The sequence below is a fragment of the Leptonychotes weddellii genome, chromosome 11 (genome assembly GCF_054177405.1).
Source record: "Leptonychotes weddellii isolate Sample4059 chromosome 11, ASM5417740v2, whole genome shotgun sequence".
Lineage (NCBI taxonomy): Eukaryota > Metazoa > Chordata > Mammalia > Carnivora > Phocidae > Leptonychotes > Leptonychotes weddellii.
The window spans coordinates 47782206-47801916 of NC_138379.1; the positions used below are offsets into that span (position 1 = coordinate 47782206).

The following is a 19711-nucleotide window of genomic DNA, read 5'->3' on the forward strand; positions in this document are numbered from 1 at the left end:
CCAACTGAGCCACCCAGGCGCCCCAAAATAAATAAAATCTTTAAAAAAAACCCAAATAAATTTTTTTTTTTTTTAAAGATTTTACCCATTTATTTGACGGAGAGAGAGACAGCGAGAGAGGGAACACAAGCAGGGGGAGTGGGAGAGGGAGAAGCAGGGAGAGTGGGAGAGGGAGAAGCAGGCTTCCTGCTGAGCAGGGAGCCCGATGCGGGGCTCAATCCCAGGACTCTGGGATCATGACCTGAGCTGAAGGCAGACACTTAACGACTGAGCCACCCAGGTGCCCCTAAATAAATAAAATCCTTAAAAAAAAAGAGAGAAAATAGAAGCTTCTATCAAATGGGAAACACTACCACCAAATTTCTAATCCTACTTGCTTTAGCACCCATCTTCTCGATCTTCTCCATCTTCCTTCGTGCTTCACGGTGAGTTTTCTTTTTCCTCTCAAAAGGCCGCCTCCACATGTGCTCTGCATCCCATGCCCTCCCTGACTCAAGGACCATCCTTTCTCTTCTCTCTCCCTCTCCTGCATCTTCCCATTCTCCTTTTCTCTATGGGACCATTGCAGTCACATAAAGAAAGCTGTAGCCATTCCCATATTAAGCAAAAACAAAACCAAACCAAAAAACCTTCCCTTTATCTCACACACCGCCCCAGCCACTATCTGATTTCCCTGCTCCACAGTCACAGCCAGATTTATGGAAGGAGTTGGTATCTCCATCTTGGCACCATTCAATCACTCTTAAAATTTTAATTACATACAATTTTGTGATTTCATTGTGCTACATACCAAAGAAACTATGTGACATATGTAAATTATAAAGCATAATAAAAATGAACATCTATGAATCCACAACCCAATCCAACTGTGAAAATAAAGGAAATCTCATTTAAAATGGAGTCAGGAGGCCCTGAAGGGGGAGCTCTCACACACTACCCCTGGTGGTAAGGAGCAGACCTAGCATTCTTCAGCAGGAAACAGCTTACGTTATTTCCATACCCCAGCAGGAAAAAGGAAGAATTCCTCCTTGCCCAGCAACAACCTAGCCAAGGAGAACTAAGCAGAAAAGTCCTTCCCAGCTTCCTCCCTTCCCCCTATAAAAGCAAGCCCCTCTCCTCTGTTCTGCAGACTTGCCTGTTTTGCCATAGTTGGCTCGTCCCAAAATTGCAATTCCTCTGCTGTTCCAGAATAAACTCATTTAGCTGGTAAAATGACCCGTTCTTTTGTTTTTTAAGGTCAACACAATCAAACCTAAGAACTACAACACTGCTAATACTGTTGAATAGACCTATGTGCTCTTCCTCCCCTCTCCTACCCCTGCCTCCACAACTATGAACATTGTAGTCAAACTGTTGAAAAGAGAGAAAATCTTAAAAGTAGACAGAAAATAAAGGTCACATTACATTTGGGGGAACAGTAAGAATGATGGCTGCTTCTCATCAGAAACAATGTAAGTCAGAGTGTGGAATGATAGCTCTAAAATGCTAAAACAAACAAAATTCAAGTTGGAATTCTATATCCAGTGGGAAAAAATATCCTTGAAAACTGAAGGCAAAATAAAGATATTTTCAGACAACTGAAGCTGTTGCCAGGAGGTCTGCAATACATGAAATTCTAAAGGAAGTTCTTCGTGCTGAAGGGAAATGATCCTGGTCGGAAATCAGGATGAGAAGAAGGAATGAAGAACATCAGCAACAGTAAGTATGTGGCTAAATACAAACGTCTGGTTTTTGTCTTAAATTCTTCAAAGTGAGGCCACATTTAAGACCTTCTGAGACCAGAAACTAAGAAGATTATGGTGCTCCCGCCCAAGTATAATTCACGATTAAATCTAAAATAAATCATAAGTATAATGAAGTTAATCAAAGTTCTGACTTATCCCCTGGTAACTATTTCAATGCTTTAAAAATAAATGTCATTCTTAATTTTTTTTTTTCTCAACTTTTGGTGCCTCTTCTTGCTAGTGTCTTAAACACACACTTGATTTGATTCCTAGGTTATCCAGCACTGGGTAGCAGCCAGCCAGAGCACAAGCCTCAGAAAATATGCTGCTCTGAATGCATCAAGTAGTGAGAGGGTCATTGCTAGTGAGGACCACCAACCTCCTGAGGTTTCCTGGGTCCTGGGACTTTCAATGCTGAAATGGGACAGTTTTGGGTGAACTGTGATGATTAGTTACCCTAAGTAGGACCCAGAATGAGGTCCTGAGGAGAGAGGTGGCCCTGAGAACAGCAGACAAATAATGGAGTTTTGCTGTGACTAAGAAAAGAAAAATAGCTGAAAAGTATATGAGACTTATCTTCTCAAAACTAGACTTGCCCTTTAATTGAAGTGAAAATTCTTATTTCTCCCTCTCCCACACCTGTGTCTTATGTTTAACAGATCAAAGACAGTAAAGTCCCCTGGGAGCTGGTACCTCCTGAAGGCAGAAACTCAAAAGCAGGAACAGCAGTTCTGCATGATAGCTGAGATGACAGCTCAGAGTGGCCCACAGATTCCCTTCCTGAGGGGCGTGACTCACTGCCATCTCACCCACTTTGCTGGGAGGGGAAGAGGGAAAGGGGGCTAACGGTGTCTAGTTTTTTCCTCTAGAGTAATTCTTGCCTCATTCTATTAGGTAAGAATTATTTTAGCCTGATGTTACTTAAAAGGAAACAGAAACTCGGAAAGGTCAAGTCACTGTTCAAGATCCCTTAATTACTTAGTAGCAGATTCAGTATTTCACCTCGTGGGTGTCTCGCTCAAAAGCTTGTGCCTGGGGGGCGCCTGGGTGGCTCAGTCTTTGGGCGTCTGCCTTTGGCTCAGGTCATGATCCCAGGGTCCTGGGATCGAGCCCTGCATCGGGCTCCCTGCTCGGCAGGAAGCCTACTTCTCCCTCTCCCACTCCCCCTGCTTGTGTTCCTGTTCTCGCTATCTCTCTCTCTCTGTCAAATAAATAAATAAAATCTTTAAAAAAAAAAAAAAAAAGCTTGTGCCTGGTACCTGGATATAGGCCGGAGACTCTAGCATAAATGCTGATGGGGATATATGGGCCATGCAAGAGGAAGGAGATAAGCTGGAGAGCACAAACCAGAGTAGGAATAAAGGCCACAAAAATGCAGAGCTCCTGGGTGGGGGATGGCATCTTTCCTCCTCCAGGAAAGGATTTACAAATCTGATAAAAAATGAGATGTGTGAGAACTTAGATTGATCCATCTGCCTAATAAATGCGATGTCCTGAAAATGGTGCTAGGGAAGTTGAGGGAGAGAGGAGGAAGGAAAGCTAGTAAAAGGATCGGATATGTGATGGCTTCTTTTTAGGACTATACCCCCAGGCTCTCAAGATGCTTCTGGACTGACCCCCGTTGGTCATCAAAGTAGGCTCTGGAAAAGCATAAACAGTGTTTTAAGTGTTAATTGCAAAATGAAACCCATAGAAAGGCAAAGTGGTTAGAAAAATAGTCCAGGGTTATGATTTTAAAGTGGTGTAATGGAAAGCATAGATTTGAAGTCCTATGTTTTAAGTCACTCACTGTTTGGGAGATGCTGGGCAAGTGACTTAACCGTTATGTGTCTTGGTTTCTATATAAAATAGAAATAATATCTGGTGGTCTGTATGGAAAACTCTGAGAGATGCCTGAGTGGTTCAGTTGGTTAAGCGTCTGCCTTCAGCTCTGGTCATGATTCCTGGGCTCAGTGGGGAGCCTGCTTCTCCCTCTGCCCCTCCCACGGCTTGTGCTCTCTCTGATCTCCCTCTCAAATAAAAATAAATAAATAAATAAATCTTAAAAAAAAACAACTCTGAGCTTCAGTTTTCCTTTCTATGAAATGGGGATAACGATATCCCATGGGAGAATTCTGTTGGGAGAATTAAATGAGTTTATACATGAAAGTACTTAATGTCTGGTGCATATAAGCATTAAATATGAGTTAGCTATTACAATTAATAAACAAATATATTTTGTTCAGAGCATGTATTATTCTCTGAAATTATTTTGTTTTTTGAAAAGTTCCATGAGGCAGGGGCTCTGTGCCTAGTTCACCCCTAGGATCTCGAATAAGTGCCTGGCACATGGGCACTATTACAGTTCTTTCCTCCACATTACTGCAATTACTCTTTCAAGATCACCTATGACCATCATGCTGCAAAATCTGACAGCCCATTCTCTATTTAGCACCCTGGGTGAATTCTTTAAAATTTAAAACAGATCTCATTCCCCTGCTTAACACATTTCAAAGAATATCCTTGCATTTAGAATAAAATCTAAACTCTTTTTCATGGTTCTGTGTCCTGTGTGTTCTGGGCTCTCCAGCCTCTCTATGTTCCGGTGCCACTGGCTCTGTGTCAGTTCCTAGATCATGCCAAGCTCTTTCAGCCTCAGGGCCTTTGCATTTGCTGTTCTCTCTGCCTGGAATACTCATCTCCAAGTTCTTACATGGCTGGCGCCTTCACAGTATAGTAGTTAGGACACAGACTTTGAAAACAGACTGCTTAGATTCCTATTTTGGCTCTATCACTTAACACCTGCTTGAGGCAAGATACTTCACCTCTTTGTGCCTCAGTTTCTTCCTCTTAAAATAGGGATAAAATATGTACCTCATTAGGTTGCTGAATGTAAAGCGTTAATACAAGGTGCTTTGAACAGTGCCCTGCAAGCACCACCATGACCACCATCTTTCAGCTTAAACACTGCCTCTTCAGAGAGACCCTGTTCTTTATCAGAACACCTACTACACGGGCGCCTGGGTGGCTCAGATGGTTAAGTGTCTGTCTTCGGCTCAGGTCATGATCCCAGGGTCCTGGGATCGAGCCCTGCATCGGGCTCCCCCTGCTCAGTGGGAGACCTGCTTCTCCCTCTCCCACTCCCCCTGCTTGTGTTCCCTCTCTCTGTCAAATAACTAAATAAAATCTTAAAAAACAAAACAAAACACCTACTACTCATCACTGTCTGTAAATATTTTTTTTGTTTACTCTTTGTGCTCCACAAAGACAGGGAATTTGTCTTATTTACTACTGTATGCTCAGAACCTAGCGCAATGCCTGACACAGGGTAGGTACTCTAGAAATATATGCTGAATGATTACAAAAGTAGTTATTATTATTTCTTGCCACCTGCAAGAAAGGTCTGGTGCTGTGCCAAGGAGGAAAAGAGGAGAGCTGGGATCTGTAACCAGCTAGGTCAGCTGAAGGATGAACAGTTACAAGGTGTTCTGTAAACAACAAACGGGTATAGCCCTGATACTGTTCTCTTCCTCCAGACCTTATTCATCTCTCACCGTGTGCGGAGGCTGCGTCTCCTGTTTGAAGCTTCCTCTGCTCATGCCCACCTTGGCTTAGTGGAGCTCCCACAGCACTCAGTATTCATTTCTTGGCTGAGTCCTGTTTTTAATGTTTCTGCCACATATCTGTATCTTGGCTGATGATGCCCTGCTCTTAACACATTTACTCTTCCTCATTTTGTGCCTAGTTCACCCCTAGGTGAACTCCTTGTATGCTGCTGGGCCTCCAGAATGTGCTCAGCACAAGCTTGGAGAGTGACTAGTGCTGCTGCCTTGTCAGGAAGCTGGCCCAGGGCAGCTCTGCATTCTGCACATGCTTCCATGGAAGAGATGAGGACTCTAGGGAAGGGAGGTCAGCCGGCTGTTCTTACCTGGTCTGTTGTGGCTGGTGGTGGCAAAGCTGCAGAGAATGACAGCATCCGCAGGGAGGCCTCCAACTGCTGGGGAGGCAAAAAGAAGTTGGGCACCACAATGGGCTCCGGCCTAGACGGTAGTTAAGGGACACAGTTACCTAGAAATCTGCCCCCTTGCCAGACTGGCTTCTCCCCTGGGCTTAGTCACCCCCACTCATTTCCCCCAACTTCTTCTTGCCCATGACACCTCTGCTCCACTGGTGCCTTCTGCCTGGAAGACCCTGCCCACCCCTAACAAATCACAGTCTATACTTTCTGTAAGGGTTAGTTAAAATCCTCTTCTTGGAAGCCTCTTCTAATGTCAGCCCACGGACATCCCTCCTTCCCCGCGGTCTGCTACACAGGCTAATGCTTGTTTTACTCTGCTAGGACTCTTGATTTGTCTCAGCATTCCTTCCAGAAGCTTCTCAAAGGTACGGGCGATGTAGTTTCCTTCAGTTACCTCACTACTTCCCTAGAACCCTGTATGAGGCTGGTAGGCAGCAACATTTCAGTGACACTTGCTGAGGGCCTGCTGACCCAAAACTGCCCTGTGAGAAGTCAGTCAGACAGGGTCGGGGTGGGAAGGTGGCTCCAAGGGCAGTGTCCTCCCAGCTGTTCTCTGCCAACATCCAGGAATGAGGATTCTACATAAGGGGCTGTCTGTGGGTACAGCTCATCCACGCAGTCTGCACCTGAGCCCTAGAAGCAAGTACCACATCTTGTACTTCTCTGTATCCTCTGATGTACCCAGTACTGTGCCGAGAACACAGTGTTCCAAAAACATTTGTTCATTCAAAGCACTGTTTTCGGTTGGGAGGGGACTATTTTGATGTTCTAATTTTTTGTTTCTGTTCAATAAGCTAAACATGGTTCTGGTTCAAATTGGTTTATCAGGGTTCTTCTAGGCTAGACTTTGAACTCCCAAGAGGGTAGAGATGATCGATCTCTTTTTCATAGTCCTATTCCTGTCACCTGGGATACAGCAGGCGTTCAGTAAGTATCCACTGAATGAATGAAAGGCATCATTTCCTGCCTTGGCTCAATTCCCTGATTCTTCTCTAGAGAGGTGGGGGTGGAGATGGAGATCCGGAGGGGGAAGAACCCTTTTACCCAAGCCTCCGTCAGAGGCCCAAGTGAAGCAGGCCCTGGCTGCTGTGGCCGCTCTGACCACTGGGGACTGTGCCACTTAGCTGATGCTGTGGGGAAGGGAAAGCTTTGCTAAGGTGTCACCGGTATGTCCAGAGCACCAAAGCTCCCCCTCTCAGCCTCCTGCCTCTCTGAGGGTCCTGCTCCTACAGTCACCTCTGTCATTTTTTAGACAGTGACTTCAGGAAAATTCATTTTTTGCACCTATTTCTTCCCCTGTAGAGTGGATATAGTAATAGTACCTTTTGAGGATTACATGGCTTTATATACACAAGTACTTAGAATAGTGCCTGACACATCAAATGTTCATTAAATGTCAGCGATTCTTATTTCCCTGGTTAATGGGAAAAAGTTGCCTATTCTTGCTGTCCTTACCACTCCGGTTCCCTCCACCACTGAAGTCTGCCTTCCGTTCCCACCTCTGCACCGTCCTCCTTAACGCTAAAGCCACCATCAGTCCACATCCTACTGGACCTGTCTTAAGTGTCAGAGCACTGACCACTACTCCCGGACACTCTGCTCCTGCCCTGCCTCCGTCCTGCTTTTCCACCTCTGACCAGCTCTCCTTGCCTCCTCTGTGGGCGTGTCTTGTTCTGCGCTTTACGTACTGGTGATCCATTTTGGGTGTGTGCTCCATTTTGGTGTGTGCTTCTCCCTTTCCATGCCCTCCCTGCTGCCCTTATCTGTTTCCAGAGGCACCTACCTTTATAGCTGGCCTCCTCTTGGATGTCTTCCAGGCAAACATATCCAAAACGGAAATGTGTACCTTCCCCCGAAACTGTCTCTCTTTATGTGCTTTCCCTATCCAGTCAATCACCTTGCTTACCTAGCACTTGAGACAACTCTGTCATCCTTTCTATTTTCTTCTTTCTCTTCCCTACCCCTATCTAATTCTCTCAAATCTGTGCCCCTCCTCTTCATCATAAAGCAGTCCATGCTTTAGGTCACATTTCTTCATCTTTTATTATTATTGCAAGTTTCCCACCTTGTCTCCTTGCTTCTGGCCTTCCCTTCATCTAATCCATAATCCACCCTCTACAAGGCATTGCGTGACTTTTCTAATATGTAAACCTGACCAATCACACTCTTGCTTGCTTACCAGTTAACATTTCCTGAACACTATGGTACCAGGCACTTTGCTAGGTAGTTTAAACTGTTAACTGACTTTTCACAATAACCCCACAAGAGAAGTACTATTATTACTTCTGTTTTAAAGATAAGGACACTGAAGTTTAATTTGCTTACAGGGTAGAGTCCAAGCACCTTAGCCAGGCATAAAAGGCTCTTTCAGAGGCAGCCCTGCCTCACCTCTCACCATCCCACATACCCCTGGGCTCTAACCAGAGTGAACTGCTGCCCATAGGCCAGGCTCTTTCACCTGGCTATGCCTCTGTACACACAGTTCGCTGTGACTAGAACTTTCTCTCATCTCTGCCTACAGAATGCCTATTCATCTTTGAGGTCCAGCTCTACTGTCTCTCTTGTTGGGATGCCTCCAAACGGTATTAGGGCAGCTTCTTCCTCTTGCTCCTTAGCATTCTGTCCATGTTTCATCACAGCACTTAGAACAAGAAATTGTATCATTGCCTGTCCCTGCCTCTTAATGGGAACTTCTGAGGTAAGGTCTAATTCAAATCTGTCTTCAGTAGCAGCACACAGCCTGGCAATACCCATTTTTTGGAAGAATGAATACTTGGGAGGTCCGAATTAGAGTAGTACCCCGGGGACCTGGGCACAGACCGCTCCAGCAGACTGTACATTCTGAGCATAACTAAACAGCAACGTCAGAAGCCAGGATGAGTGAGGCCAGGAAGGAACTCCACTGAAGGCGACCTGCTTTCAGTGCTCACCCTCCAGCCATTTCATGGTTTCCGTCTTTCCTGAGTCCCCACCGCCTACCCTTTAGTTTCTCTCTGCTTTGCAACGTGAATCACATTTGTGTAGTGGGTACTCATTTAATCTCCTCAAGAATCAATTTGATTGGATTTTCTCAAGAATCCTGTGAAATTATGATAGTTCAATTCAATCTATATTTACTGAGCCCCCCTCTGTGTTATGTCTGGTGCCGGGGACACAGAAAAAGACAAGGTCCCTGACCTACGTCGGGAGTGTACAGTCTGGTGGGTAAGGGATTACTGTCTCCGTCTTACAGGTGAAGAAACTGAGGCTCAGAAAAGTTAAATTGTAAGTCTGATGTCACACAAGTAATAAGAAGCTGGGTCTAGAAGGGTCAAGAACAGGCCCCCTGGCTTCTGGTAGAGAAAGATCTCTTCAGTGAAACAGCCTCCTTCCTCAGCAGCTGCGCAGTAACCCCTGCTTGCTGCTGCGCTGCCGAAGGTCCTGAGTGGTTTCTTTTTCCCATAACACGTCCATCTGTGTTTCAAAGCAGGAACGGGGGGAATGTTAGGTGTCCCTTCCTCCCATTAACACTGCCATTCTGGAGGGGGAGGAGGAGTTGGGCAAGTCCATTTCAACTGCGCCCACTTCCTCTCTCCTTTTCCCTACCACTTGCCTTTTTTCTAAAAAAAAAATTGAGGCAAGTTACCGTAACTTTGAGCCTCAGTTTCCCTACATGCAAAACAGAAATGATGACACCGACCTTCTAGACTTATGACGACTGAACGAAAAAGGTATGTGAAGTGCCTGGCACATAGTAAATGCTCAGTCAGTGCTGGTACTCTCCTTTCCCCTCTCTCTGCACCCTTTACTTCGATTTCACCTGAGATTAGTGGTCTCATTCCTTACATCCAGAACACTGCCTTCAAGTGTAAAACCCCCAAGAGATTGATCCAGTAAATCAGGCTGGGCTAGGCTAATGAATGTGCTACTCACCCTTAAACCCAATTCAAAGCATATTATGCTTCAGAGGGCGGTGCTAACAGTAGCATCATAGCTCCTTATTCGCCCCAGCATCTTCTGAAGGAAGGGGCTTCCTGTACCTCCCAGTGCATTACATGAGGGAGGCCACTGCTCACACTCACACACACACACATACACACTAGGCTGGCCTAAGTGCCAGCATCCAAAATGCCTACAAATGGCTCAAGGGGGCGCTACTTGTTGGAAATCCCAAAGGATACAGGAGGCTCTGCCTTGTGGACACCTCTGATCCAGATGTTGCCTGCTTCTGCCTGATGTCAGGGCAGCTGATGGGTAGCGCCCGATGGCTTTCCTTCCTGCTCTGGGAGGCTAGGTGGAGAGGGAATTTCTCGAAGCTATCAGCAGAATCACTTAGTTCACTGGAGGCAGCCTCATGCTCAGTCTGGGCCTCTGGCTTGGGCTCCTGGTCCTGATCTGCTCTTGGTGAGCTCAATCCAACAGAAGTGCTGCTCTGTTGGGCTCCTGAGAGTGTCACTTGTGAGACGAGTTGACGGTCTGCTGAAGCAGGCTCTCCATCCCTGGCATGAGAGGCTTCAGCCTCACAAGCAGTAAGACTTTGGCTAGGAGAACCCTGCCTAAGCAGGTGGGGGTGGACCGCCCTTCCTGGGCCGGGCAGAGGGCTACTTTTGCCCTTGAGCTCCTCTCTGGGGAAACGCTTTGAAGAAGGACAAGAAGGGCCTTCCTTATGCACCTCATCGGGCTGAAGGCTGATGATCTCACTTGCGTCTGACATGAAACTGGACCAAGGGCTAGTTTTGTCTGTCACGGTGGTGATGTCATTGAGTGTCCTGGGCTCAATGAGGTCTTCTTCATAGTCCTCATCACTGTAGGCTGGGCCTGCCTCAGTTTCCTCACTGCTCTGCATCCTTGTAATGGGTACTGTGTGCCCCAGGGACTCACGGAGCATTCCTCTTCCGCTTGAAGTCTCTTCAAGAGTAGGGGGAGTTAGGTGGTTTCTGCCCTCATCCGGAGCTCTTGCCAATGGCAGGTCTGGAGTTGTGCTTCGTTCCTGCATGGCCACTGTGTCCTGAGCATCTGGTAGGGTGGGAACGTCTCCGCTTCTACTCCGGGCTCGGTGAGAACTCAAAGATGCTTGAGAATTCTTGGTGATGGTCTGCAGATCTGAACAGCAACAGATATCAGTCTAACTACAAGATAGGGCCACAGACCACTCAATTTTCCCATGCTAGGCTCTAGCTTCAGATGTATTCTTGCAATCAGACTTTGAACAAATCTTAAAGATGGTTAATCCACTCGAATCAGTGAAACTATATGCAAGGCAGTATATAATTTCTAGCACTTTATTCTAACATCAGAGGACCAAAATCTAATCTGTTTATAGTTGTGGTTACATCGCTTTCAGAGACTATCTGCTCATGCTCAGGAATTCTTGGGAGCTAGGAGTCCTGGCGGGCATGTTCATGCTTCCATTTACTTCAGTAATTACCTATATTAAAAATCAAAATGAGAATCTACTTATTTACCTATTTGATGACAGTTATTATAGAACTATATATTTTACTTGGAAAATAAAAGCAAGTCATCTATCACCCAAATGGTAAGGCAGGGGAGGTTTACAGAGAAAATGGAGGCAGCATGGTGTGTGGAAAGAGCAGAGGCTTTGGGGGCTGGTCAGTCTTGGGTTCAAATCTCTACTGTCACTTATCAACTTTGTGGTCATGAGCAAACTATCCTCTCTGAACCTGTTTATCTTTAAAATGTGATTAACAGGGGGGTGGGGGATGGGGTAACTGGGTGATGGGCATTAAGGAGAGCATGTGTGGTGATGAGCCCTGGGTGTTATATGCAACTAATGAATCTTTGAACACTACATCAAAAACTAATGATATACTATATGCTGGCTAATTGAACATAATAAAAATAAATATATAAATAAAAATTTAAAAAAGTGATTAACCACCTTCACACAGGGTTATGGTAAAGAATACATGTGATAAATGGGCATATGTGGTGTGGCACATGTATAAACAATAAATGGAAGCTACCAGTCATTTCAAATTATTTTGCAGTTAAATGGGGGGCATAAATAAATAGGCCTAGTAAGTGGTTTGTCTGCATGGTTATTTAAGAAGAGAAAGTTAGGAATTGGGAGGCAAATTTGACTCCTGGTGTGTGGGGTCACATCTCCCTCACTGCACCTAATGGCATCTTCAGCCTATAGGAGATATGGGCTGAATTTAATACATTAACAATTTTCATATCTCAAAGGGGAGTAGATGTATGAGAACGGAACATCCCTACCTGCAAACAGGAAGAGGAACCAGGAAGCAGGTTAGTTAATCCTGATCCCTTGGCCTGAACTATCCTTTCTGTCTTGGAGCAGTCTTTCTGCTTTTTACAAACCAGCCCGTCCTTCAAGGCCCTGCTCTACTGCACCTCCTCCAGGAAGCCTTCCCGGGTACGCCAGCTGGATGGGATGGCTAAACAGTGTTGTTCTATAAGGAAGCACTTAAGATGCTACTGTGTATGTTTCCCCATCAGACTGTGGGCTTCTCAAAGGCAGAAACCATGTGTTTGATTCATGTTGCATTTTTAGAGGCCAGCAAAGGACCTGGCACATAGATGTGGCATAAATGAGATCCCTACTCAGTAACTCACTCTCAAGCTTCATTTGTATCTACTTGTCTAATGACTTCTTCAAAAGTGTACTGAGAAGTGATGGAGGCTGGGGGAGTTTATTTATTTGAACTGTTTTCTTCGATCCAATCATCTCTCTCATTCTCTCTCCTCTTTTAATATACCCATTTGGAGGGTTCCCAATTTGCTTTCACCTCTACCCCAAACAAGCCTCCCTCTGTTTTGCTCTTAATGCTTTCTTTCTGGGGGGCAGTTTCTTCAGTTGACTATAGAATGTACGCTTGATGAAAGACAATTCCCGTCTTGTCCACCACTTTATCCTCCTAGAACTAGTAACACATAGTGCCTGGCATAGTTTGTGCTCAGTAAATAGATGACTGAATATTTCCAAGCAAGTAGAAGCCAAATACAGCATGTACCTCTGGAGCCCTGGCTACCAACAGGTCAGCCCTCTGGGAAAGAGGATAAGAAGGAAGTTTGTACCTAATATCAATCATGGTGGCTTCTTTCCCCTTTAAACAGAGAAAACTGAACTTATTCATCCCTGTGTACAATATACATCTTCTGCTTGAACAAAAATGACACCAAAGTGATGGCTAAAGGTACTGCTCTAATTGTTTTCTCACTATTCCCCTACCGTGCCTGCTATATAAGTTCCCAGGTCTTAACCCTGCATTCTGATTCAAATGAATGGAGCAAGACCCAGGTGATTTTTTAGGTGATTTTTATATGTTCAGGCCAAGTTTGAGAAATACTTATTCTACAGCAGTCTCTGTCTGGGCTGCACAGTGGAATTACCTGGGCAGTTCTGAAAAACACTGATGCCTGGGTCCCACCTTCAGAGATCCTGTTGCAACTAACCTATGGTGCAGCCTGGGCATCTGCATTTGAAAAGTTCCCTTAAGAACTCCAATATGCAGCCAAAGTGAGGACCACTGCTTTAAGGGGTTTTTCAAAGGGTCGACTATGGACCACCAACATCTAGAGTCATCTGAGGTACCTGCTAAAAATGCGGACTTCTGCCTTCTGAGAATTACAATTTTAAATAGGTCTAGTTGATTTTTTCCTGAGAACAGAGTGGCGCAAGCTCAAGAACTGCTACTGAAGAACTTACCTAATCCACTCTTGTTTTTTTTGGCTGGGGAAGCCTCAAGAAGGGAAAGGGGTGAGGGTAGGTGGTATCATATAGTGAGCCTGAGCCAGAAAGCCACCAAAGACCTGACTCGGGTCTCCTGCCTCTCAGTCCGACGGTCTCTCCATTTCACACGTCCCTGTGCTGTGTTATTATTACACCTCTCCTTCCAGAAGGAAGACGGTAAATAAGTAAGACAGTGAAAGCTGTTGGTCTCTATTTGTCATAGGGGCTTTTATGAGGGCTGATATTCAAATGCTTTTTGAACAGGCACCCAGTGAGCGTAACTCCTCAACAAGAGGGGCCCTGAGCCATACCCGTGATTAAGGAGCTGACTTGCAACACCAGGTTATTGGATTTCTCCAGGATGCACTGGCTCTCTGGGTCTAGGCTGCTGTCTCCGGGCCCACGATGGTCCCTGTGGCTCTCCGGACACTGCAAGATGGTATGAGTCTGAGCACTGAGGGGAAGTAAAGGCTTGGTGAGCTTCTGACTGAAGTACTGCTGGATCTGATCTAGCTCATTCAGATTCCTCCTGTAAAAAAAGAAAGGGAGAAGAGGACAAAAGTGTCATTCCCTGGGATTGCAAGCATCTTTTTCATTTCCCTGGCATTCTACTGCTTGAGCTAGGACCTTAGTACTTCTCACTTGGTCTGTTAACACTAGGACCCTACCCTCCTGCTCTAAGCCACCAATTCATCTTTCATTTGACTACAATCCTGCTGCTGGGGACAACCTTCCCCTCCTTCTGTCTGGCTAATGAGATTCCTCTTCTGATGTCCAGCAAAAACCCCACCTCCTGTAGGGAAGGAACCATTCTTGACTACCATCCTCTTACTCTGACAGAGGAAGGCCTTACTCTGGACTAACACTGACCTTTGCTACCTCATAACCATTCCTGATCCTTCAAGTAAGTGACCTCTCCTAGCAAGTCTTCCCTGCACCTCTAAACTGGTTTAAGAAGTCCCCCTTTGTGCTCCACAGTTCTGTACTCTCCAATCACATCTATTTCCCCTGATGTACTGTGAGCTGTGTGCTGACTCCTTTCTATCTACTGTACCCAGCATAGTGCTTTCTCCATGATCATAGATGGGCCCTGTCCCAACTAGGTTCACTTTGGCCTCATACCTCTGAATGCTGGAACCTGAGTTCAAGCTACTCCCCTTGCTGTGTCCCTATGCTCTTTAACTTTTAAAGTACTCACATTTCTCCTTTCCAAAGTCCATCAACCCAAATCCTTGGGCCACCTCTCCCTTAAACTCCTTCACTCTTGGCATCTCCATCAGCCTTTTGTCTTAGATTTCCCCTTAGTTTTCTCATTACGTGTCAGTTTCCCAAACTAGGCCATGAGCACTTGGTGACAGAAGACAGTATTTCAAACTTCTCTATTTCTTTGGTTCACTCACTGTGCCTGGTACACTACAACACAGACGTTAAGTACCTGTGAGGTAAACTGAAAGTCTCTCTGTCCTTTGTTAGCAACAGTTTGCATGTTCTACAGTCAAATACAAATTAAATGAGGGAGCACGGTGCTGATCCTTAATCTGTCACTAGAGGCCATGACTCTCAAGTCACGGTGGATTTAGGTGTCTACATCTGGGTGAACACCACATGCTACCTGTAGCAGGAACATGCAAAACAACTGTGAACTTGGTGGAACTTTAGAAAATGTGCATACCCAACTGGCCTTGTCAGAGGTTTTGGGTATAGAACCTATTAAGACTAAGCTGCAGTTTTCTCATCTGTGAAAAGGTTTATTAATATTTGCTCTGCAGGTCTCATACAAGTGCTGTGATTCAAATGAAGCAATGTTTTAGGGCTCTGTGAACCCAAGGAAGTCATGTAAAATTGGTATCTTGTTTCATCTCCATTTGGTAGAGAATTCATCTACTAGCAGTTTTCAAAACCTGGTTCTAGGTCTAGCACATCAGCATCATCTGAGAACTTACTAGAAATGCTAATTCTCAGGCACTACCCTAGACCTTCTGAATCAGGAACTGTATGGGTGGGTCCAGCAGCTGCTGTTTTAACAAGCTCTTCATGTGATTCTGATACGCACTAAGTTTTTTGAGAACCACTGCTCTAGGGCAGTGGTTTATAGCCTGGCAATTTGGCCCCAAGAAGTCTTTTGGCAATGTGTGGAGACATTTTTGGTTGTCACAATCAGGGGACGGGTGCTACTGGTATCTAGTGGATATAGGCCAAGGATGCTGCTAAATATCCTACAATGCATAAGACAGGCCCCCTACAGCAAAGTATCCGGTCCAAATGTCAACAGTGCGGACTTGGAGAGAAACTGCTCTAGGGTGCAGGACACTTTCTTTTCTTTTCTCAGCGAATTCTAAAATATGTTATGTGAATGACCCAATAAAATGCAGCCACACTATTAATGGTTTTACTTAAATAGCCTCCAATCTCTAGCTGAGAATCTAAAATGAGAATCTGAACCTACCACTTCCTTGTAATTATAAAAGTCTGAACAGTTTCCCATAGTCTATAGCATGACTGTTCAATTCTTTTTTTTAAAAGATTTTTTATTTATTTGACAGAGAGAGACACAGCGAGAGAGGGAACATAAGCAGGGGGAGTGGGAGAGGGAGAAGCAGGCCTCCCGCCGAGCAGGTAGCCCGACTCGGGGCTCGATCCCAGGACCCCGGGATCATGACCTGAGCCGAAGGCAGGCGCTTAACGACTGAGCCACCCAGGAGCCCCTGTTCAATTCTTTTTAACCCATGTTCCACCAATCAAAAACATTTTGCCAATTCTTTTCTGAGTTTGCTTTATAAAACCAAGTAATAGGTTTGTTTTTCCAAATATAAAATCTGTCAAATATTTTTTCCTCAAGTTTTACACACTCTCTTCCTCCTCTCCCCATCACTTTCCACTTGAGAAGCATTTGTTCTAAAAGTCCAAACTCTTAGCTGACATTTAGGGCCTTCAAGATGGCCCTATAGAAACTTACCCGGCTTTTTACATCTTTTTTTTTTTTTTTTTAAGATTGATTTATTGGAGAGAAAGAGAAAGCATGTAAGTAGGAGGAGGGGCACTGGAAGAGACTCTCACACAGCCTCCCCACCATGCGCAGAGCCCTAAGTGGGGCTCGATCCCACAACCCAAGAGGTCTTGACCTGAGCTGAAACCAAGAGTCAGACGCTCAACTGACTAGGCCCTCTGCTCGTTACATCTTATGCTCAGCTGTATCCTGTTACTGCTGGTCTTCCTCCAAACTTCACTTGCTGTTTCATGCCTCTGGGTCTTACCATGTTTTCTGCATAGAATGTCCTTCACATTTATTGACCTGCTCCTTCAAAGACCAGTGCAAGTGTGACTTCTTTAAATCTTCCCATGACCAACTTAGAATGTTACTCATTCCTCCATCTACCCTTTGCTAGAAAACCTGCAGCTCTTATCACATGTCATTATAATGATCCGGCAACAGGCTATCTCCTCCTCTGGGAATGGCAGAGCCAGGATCGGAAGCTAAGGCTACTGGACTCTGAAGCCAAGACCTTTTCACAGCACCACACTTCTTACTAGATAACCCAGGGGCTGACTCAGATGATCCAGAATGGCTCTTTCAATTCTCACAGGGCTCCTCTGGCTCAGATGCTGACGAAATTAAGAAAGAGACAGGGAAGCATTAACAGGACATGCTGGTCTGGAAGAATTCAGTGGTTGTGAGAAGAAAGATAGTGGGCAGGATGAGGCTCTGTAAATTTAAAGTAGGTATGAAGCTGTATAGATGTGAGGGTGGTTATTACGTTTGGTGAATAACCTCAAGTTCCTGTGTTAATAGGTATGAGTAATAGAGCCCATGAAGGAATGGAAGGCCTCAAGCTTGAGAAAGATTGATCTATGAGGAACCCCAAGAGGGTCCAGGGTCCAATTCAACACTAACCTAGACAAAAACCCCTCCTAAGCCTCCCAGGGCAGCGGCAGTGGACAGAAAAGCAGTCCTGTCGGCTGCCACTGCCCATTACCTTGTGCTTCACTATGGTTTCCTGTGTCTTTTCCCAGCACAGGGCCTTACCTGAGAGAAGTCAGAATGGAAGTACGGGAGGACAAAGGCAATGTGGTCAGTTTGTCATCACGTGGCAAAACTGCCTCTCCCTGCTGCAGGGATTCATGAAACCGGCGGATATTCTGCACATGCTCTTCATGGCGTGATGCCTGACTTCTTGCGGTACCACTTCTGCCAGGAATAAATGGGGCCAAAGTAAATTCCTAACCAATAAGAAAACTCCTAATGTGACAATCAACAAATAACCTTCCTAAAATGATATTGCAAATCCATCCCCATTAACACAGTTCTGGCTTTGTTAATTCTTGCTTGGATTACAACTCTCTTCCAGATAATCTTGCCTTCAGTCTTACTCCTTTATTCTTCTCTCTCTTTTTAAATTCTAATTCTAGTGTAGTTAACATACAGTGTTATATTAGTTTCAGGTGTATAATAGAGTGATTTAACAGTTCCATACATTACTCAGTGCTCATCAAGATAAGTGTATTCTTAGTCCCCTTCACCATTTCACCCATTCCCCAACCCATCTCTCCTCTGGTAACAATCTGTTCTCTAGAGTTGAGAGTCGGCTTCTTGGTTTATCTATTTTCCCCTTTGTTTCTTAAAGTCCACATAGGAGTGAAATATGCTATTCATCTTTGACTTATTTTTTTAGCATTATACACTCTAGATCCATCCATGTTGTTCCAACTGGCAAGATTTCATTCTTTTTAATGGTTGAATAATATTCCATTGTGTATGTGTGTATATATGTATGTATACACACACACACACACACACACACACACATCTTTATCCATTCATCTATGAATGGACACTTGGGCTGCTTCCATAGTTTGCCTATTGTAAATAATGCTTCAATAAACATGAGGCATTTGCCCTTTGAATTTGTGTTTTTGTATCCTTTGGGTAAATACCCAATAGTGTGATTCCTCAATCATAGGGTAGTTCTATTTTTGTTTTTAAAGATTTTATTACTTATTTGAAAGAGAGACACAGCGAGGGGGGGAACACAAGCAGGGGGAGTAGGAGAGGGAGAAGCAGGCTTCCCGCCGAGCAGGAAGCCCGATGAGGGGCTCGATCCCAGGACCCTGGGATGATGACCTGAGCTGAAGGCAGACTCTTAACCAACTGAGTCATCCAGGTGCCCCTATTTTTAACTTTTGAGGAGCTTCCACACTGTCTTCCACAGTGGCTGCACCAGTTTGCATTCCCACCAACAGTGCATGAAGGTTCTTTTTCTCCACATCCTCGCCAATACTGGTTTCTTGTGCTCTTGATTTAGCCATTCTGATATGTGTGAGGTAACGTCTCATTATGGTTTTGATTTGCATTTCCCTGATGAGTGATGTTGAGCATCTTTTCATGTCTCTGTTGGCCATGTGTAGGTCCTTCTGTGGAGAAATGTCTGTTCATGTCTTCTGCCCATTTTTTAATTGGAATATTTGTTTTTTGGGTGTTGAGTTGTGTAGGTTTTTTTTTTTTTTAAGATTTTATTTATTTGACAGAGAGACACAGCGAGAGAGGGAACACAAGCAGGGGGAGTGGGAGAGGGAGAAGCAGGCTTCCCGCTGAGCAGGGAGCCCAATGCGGGGCTCGATCCCAGGCCCCTGGGATCATGACCTGAGCCGAAGGCAGACGCTTAACGACTGAGCCACCCAGGCGCCCCGAGTTGTGTAAGTTCTTTATATAGTCTAGATATTAACCCTTTATTGGATATGTTATTTGCAAATGTCTTCTCCCATTCAGTAGGCTGTCTTTTAGTTTTGTTGGTTGTTTCCTTTGCTGTGCAGAAGCTTTTTATTTGGATGTAGTACCAACAGTTTATTTTTGCTTTTGTTTCCCTTGCTTAGGTGGACATATCTAAGATGTTGCTATAGTCGACATCAGAGAAGTTACTGCTTGTGTTCTCTTCAAGGATTTTTATGGTTTCAGGTCTCACATTTAGGTCCTTAATCCATTTTAAGCTTATTTTTGCGTATAGTGTAAGAAAGTGGTCCAGTTTCATTCTTTTACATGTTACTGTCCAGATTTCCCCAACACTATTTGTTGAAAAGACTTTTTCCCATTGCATATTCTTGCCTCTTTTGTTGAAGATTAATTGACCATATAAACATGGGTTTATGTCTGGGTTTTCTATTCTGTTCCACTGACCTATGTGTCTATTTTTGTGCCAATACCATACTGTATTGACCACTACAGCACTGTAATATAACTTGAGGGTCCAGAGAATTGTGATGCCTTCAGCTTTGCTTTTCTTTTTCAAGATTGCTTTGACT

The 19711-nt window shown here is 44.7% G+C and overlaps 1 protein-coding gene across 1 annotated transcript in view; it reads right to left on the reverse strand.

The window, feature by feature from the left end:
* The window catches only part of C2CD3 (C2 domain containing 3 centriole elongation regulator), a 140562-nt gene that overhangs the window by 9978 nt on the left and 110873 nt on the right, over nucleotides 1-19711 (reverse strand). Inside the window, exons 28-31 of the mRNA XM_081797327.1 lie at nucleotides 17442-17603; nucleotides 13729-13946; nucleotides 9882-10803; nucleotides 5632-5743 (exon numbers count right to left, since the gene is read on the reverse strand). Of these exons, the coding sequence (XP_081653453.1) occupies nucleotides 5632-5743; nucleotides 9882-10803; nucleotides 13729-13946; nucleotides 17442-17603 (1414 nt within the window). The remainder of the gene's footprint in view (nucleotides 1-5631; nucleotides 5744-9881; nucleotides 10804-13728; nucleotides 13947-17441; nucleotides 17604-19711) is intronic.